This window comes from Apteryx rowi, unplaced genomic scaffold (assembly GCF_003343035.1).
Source record: "Apteryx rowi isolate R43461 unplaced genomic scaffold, aptRow1 scaffold_1857, whole genome shotgun sequence".
Lineage (NCBI taxonomy): Eukaryota > Metazoa > Chordata > Aves > Apterygiformes > Apterygidae > Apteryx > Apteryx rowi.
The window spans coordinates 809-4,645 of NW_020448149.1; the positions used below are offsets into that span (position 1 = coordinate 809).

The 3,837-nt window shown below is 54.6% G+C and overlaps 1 protein-coding gene across 1 annotated transcript; it reads right to left on the reverse strand.

The window, feature by feature from the left end:
* Positions 1-2,596: 2,596 nt before the first annotated feature.
* LOC112964123 (olfactory receptor 14C36-like) lies at positions 2,597-3,556 on the reverse strand. Its single transcript, XM_026061799.1, has one exon. It carries the CDS (start codon positions 3,554-3,556, stop codon positions 2,597-2,599), a length of 960 nt encoding a protein of 319 aa, XP_025917584.1.
* Between the last annotated feature and the right edge of the window lie 281 nt (positions 3,557-3,837).

Consider the following 3,837-nt stretch of genomic DNA (forward strand, 5'->3'; position numbering starts at 1 on the left):
GTTGATGGGGTGATCCCATGGATAAAATGGTTTCCTATTTCCCCTTCTCCCGAGAATGAAATCCTCAGCTCTCCAGAGAGAAGCTGGGACACGAACTTTGCCACTAACATGGAGGCAGCAAACCTCCTGAGTCCCTTACAGACAGTGGCACGTCCAAAGACCACCACCCCCATGGCACCTGATGCACAGGCATGCCTGCCTTGTTTCTGGGCACCCTGCAGCCCCAGGCAGGAGATCTGCAGTGAACAGAGTGGGGTGTGCAGCCTGCAGCCTTGGCCACCCAGCAGGTGTAGTGGGACCCTGCTCCTCTAGATGAGACTGGGCTCTCCTGCATTTCCCCAGTGTGAAGCCTGCATCCCTTCCAGCTGGGAATACAGCCCGGCAGGGAGGGCCAACATGGGAAACATGATCTCTGTTTCGGGGTGTGAAGAGAGAGGGGAGGGCAGAGGGGGATCTGCTCATGCCCTGGGCACTGATTCCCTCCCTGCAGCCAGTACAGCCCTGCTGATGCCCTGTAACCTGTGAGTCCAGGATGGATGACTTCAATCTGCTCTGGCTCTAAAGATTTCTCAGCCCTTAAGACCCAGGATGCAAAGCACCGGTCTGGGGACACCTCAGCAGTCAAAGTGGCTGAATGCCTGGTGTGTTCCTAAGAACTTTTCTGTAGTGTCCCAGCACTGGTTTGACTCCTGTTGCCCATGGAGCAGAGACTCCTTCTGAGGATGAACTCACTCACTGTGTGACTCTGAGGACAGGCTTGACCAGGCAGTCCAAATGCCAGCAAGGCCTCAACCCCACAACAGTGTCCCTTGCCCAACACTCTACTTTCCAGCCCCTTCCTCCTAGAGGATTTGGTTTGGGAGGGACCACCAGAGGTCTCCAGGACCATGATTTGCTCTGAGCTGGGCTAACTTGACAGTTAGATCAGGTTGGTAGGTGCTTTCTCCATGAGAGTTTTTTTTTTTAAGATTTCCTGTCCCCTGCCCCAGTGCTACTCAACTACCATGGTCATTTCTTTATTTTTCATTTTACTCATTTGAAATTTCCCTTACTGCATCTTCTCCTTTTTTGTCTCTTGTCCTTTCCTCCCCTTCGCCCCAGCCAGACCATCCCATCTGCTTTGACTGAGGACAATCACAGTCTCGCCTCCAAGCACAGCCTTRCTGGRATCTCCTGGGACCATGCAGGHGGGCTGTGGTGGCCAGCTGCAAGCAGAGCTATGTGCTGCAGATCCCTATGTGGTCTCAGATGAGAATGTATGGAAACATGACATGACCCATGGCACAGCCTGTGGGCCGATGCCAGGGCAGAGACGGGATCAACAGGCSTGAGAAGCGAAGACCTCCAGCAGCTCCTCTCCACACCCAGGCTGGGAGTGATGCACCTGGTGGTGCTCCTGAGACAGTGACACAGGACTGGGGGCACAGTGAGCTGCAGTGCTGGGCACTGACCATCTGTGCTGGGTCTGGGAGTCCTGGCAGGTAGTACTGGTGGTAGTAGTACTTGGGAAACCCCCAACGCTGCTAGCAGCAGTGAGTCCCCTCCATGACTGTCAGGAGTTTCTGGAGTGTCGTGGCTCCCATCTGCACCTCATCCCTCCACTGGCCCTGCCCTGGTGCCCTGCACGAGGCCCCACTGCCCCACTGTGTAGGCACCATACAGGACAGGGTGCACTCTGGGGTGGGGAAACATCCCCCCAGCATGCTCCCCATGATAGCCCTTGCTGCTCCAGTGCCCGTGGCCCTCCTGCCTGGCAGCCTCCCAGCAGTCCCCAGACTCTGCCCAGCCCTGATCCTGTCCCCTGGGGTAGCAGAAGTCCATGCTCTGGGGTCTGCTGAGGTCTGAGCTTGCAGAGGCCAGGCAGGGCTGGACATTGCCTCCACACACGTGCTGAGCCCAGCAGGCAGATGGAGCTGGTCACATTAAGAGATCACCCCTCACTGGGACCATGGGGAATGGGCAGTGCTGGAAATAGCTGGTGTGAGAGGCTGGGTGTGTGAGGAGTTTCCTGGGGCWGTTTCTCCTTTCTGTTCATGCAGCAACAAGCTGGGCTRMATCTTTGCACTGAGGCACCCTGCTTGAGGGCCCCCATGGGGGAGGAGGATCTACAGGCCCAGTAGATGACCCSAGGACCTCCTCTGCATGCTCCCTGACAGCSCTGAAGAGGACCAGCAGAGGGCTTGTCCTCCCAGGGCTCACAGTTGGACTTCCAGTCCTCCAGCTGGGCATGAAGCCTTGTCTGGGGGGGACTTCTGGGGTAAGGACCAGCGTGCAGGGTGGGCRAGGTTGTCCGAAGGAAAYGTGCTGGGGACAGGGYRYRAGGGASAGCAGCTTTGGAGGAAGAGACATCCTTCAAGGACTGCACTGGGTAGAACCTACTTTATTACAGAGATACTGTGAKGGAGTCAGCYCTGACCCAGTGTTGCACAAAATTTTATATGGGCACCAGGTGAGACAGAGCAGTCTCACTGAAAGTGGAATGAATCCAAGCATTTCTGTAGCAACATGGTGACAAATAATAACAACAGTAATAATAGTCATAATAAAAATAAAGTGAACAAACAGAGCTCAATCCTGTTACGGGACACAGGGGGAGTCACTTGTGGAGAGCAATGGCAATGTTATCACTGCTGAAAATTGTCCATGAAATCACTTTCCTCAGGGCATCTTTGAGCTCCTTGTTCCTCATGCTGTAGATGAGGGGGTTCAGAGTTGGAGGCACCACCGCATATAGAACAGCCACCACCAGATCCAGAGCTGGGGAGGAGAGTGAGGGGGGCTTCAGGTAGGCAAACAGATCAGTGCTGACAAACAGAGAGAACACAGCCAGGTGAGGGAGGCATGTGGAAAAGGCTTTGTGTCGTCCCTGCTCAGAGGGCATCCTCAGCACAACTGTGAAGATCTGCACGTAGGACAGCACAATGAAAATGAAACACCCAAAAGCTAAACAGCAACTAACCACCAGAAGTCTAACTTCCCTGAGGTAGGCGTCTGAGCAGGAGAGCTTGAGGATCTGGGGGACTTCACAGAAGAATTGGTCCAATGTGTTGCCTTGGCAGAGTGGTATGGAAAATGTGTTAGCAGTGTGAAGCACAGAATACAGAAAACCACTAGCCCAGACAGCTGCTGCCATTTTGACACAAGCCCTGCTGCCCATGAGGGTCCCATAGTGCAGGGGTCTGCAGATGGCAATGTAGCGGTCATAGGCCATGACTGTGAGAAGACAATATTCTCCTCCTAACAAGAGGGCAACCAGAAAGACCTGGGCAGCACATCCTGAGTAGGAAATGGCCCTGGTGTCCCACAGGGAATTGGCCATGGATTTGGGGACAGTGGTGGAGACAGTGCCAAGGTCCAGAACAGAGAGGTTGAGGAGGAAGAAGTACATGGGGGTGTGGAGGTGGTGGTCGCAGGCTACGGCTGTGATGATGAGGCCGTTGCCCAGGAGGGCAGCCAGGTAGATGCCCAGGAAGAGTGAGAAGTGCAAGAGCTGCAGCTCCCGYGTGTCTGCAAATGCCAGGAGGAGGAACTCRTTGAGGGAGCTGCTGTTGGACATTTTGCTATCTCTGSGCATGGGGGACTGYKCAAAGAAAAAAGGAAATTGAGAAGTTAGCAGAGACTTTTCAAGCAAAGAAACCCCMRAATGTTGCAGTTCTCATACAAGCCCCCACATTGCCTCTCTCTTTAATGAGAGTATCTTTGTGCAGCTCCCGTGCTTGAGCTCTGCTTTGCCCTGGCTGAGTGTGCTGTGAGGAGCAGGGACCTCTGCCCATGGGCTCCACAGGAGTCAGTCCTGCTGTCAAGCAGTGGGAACAGGGGAAAGGGGGTGACCAGCTC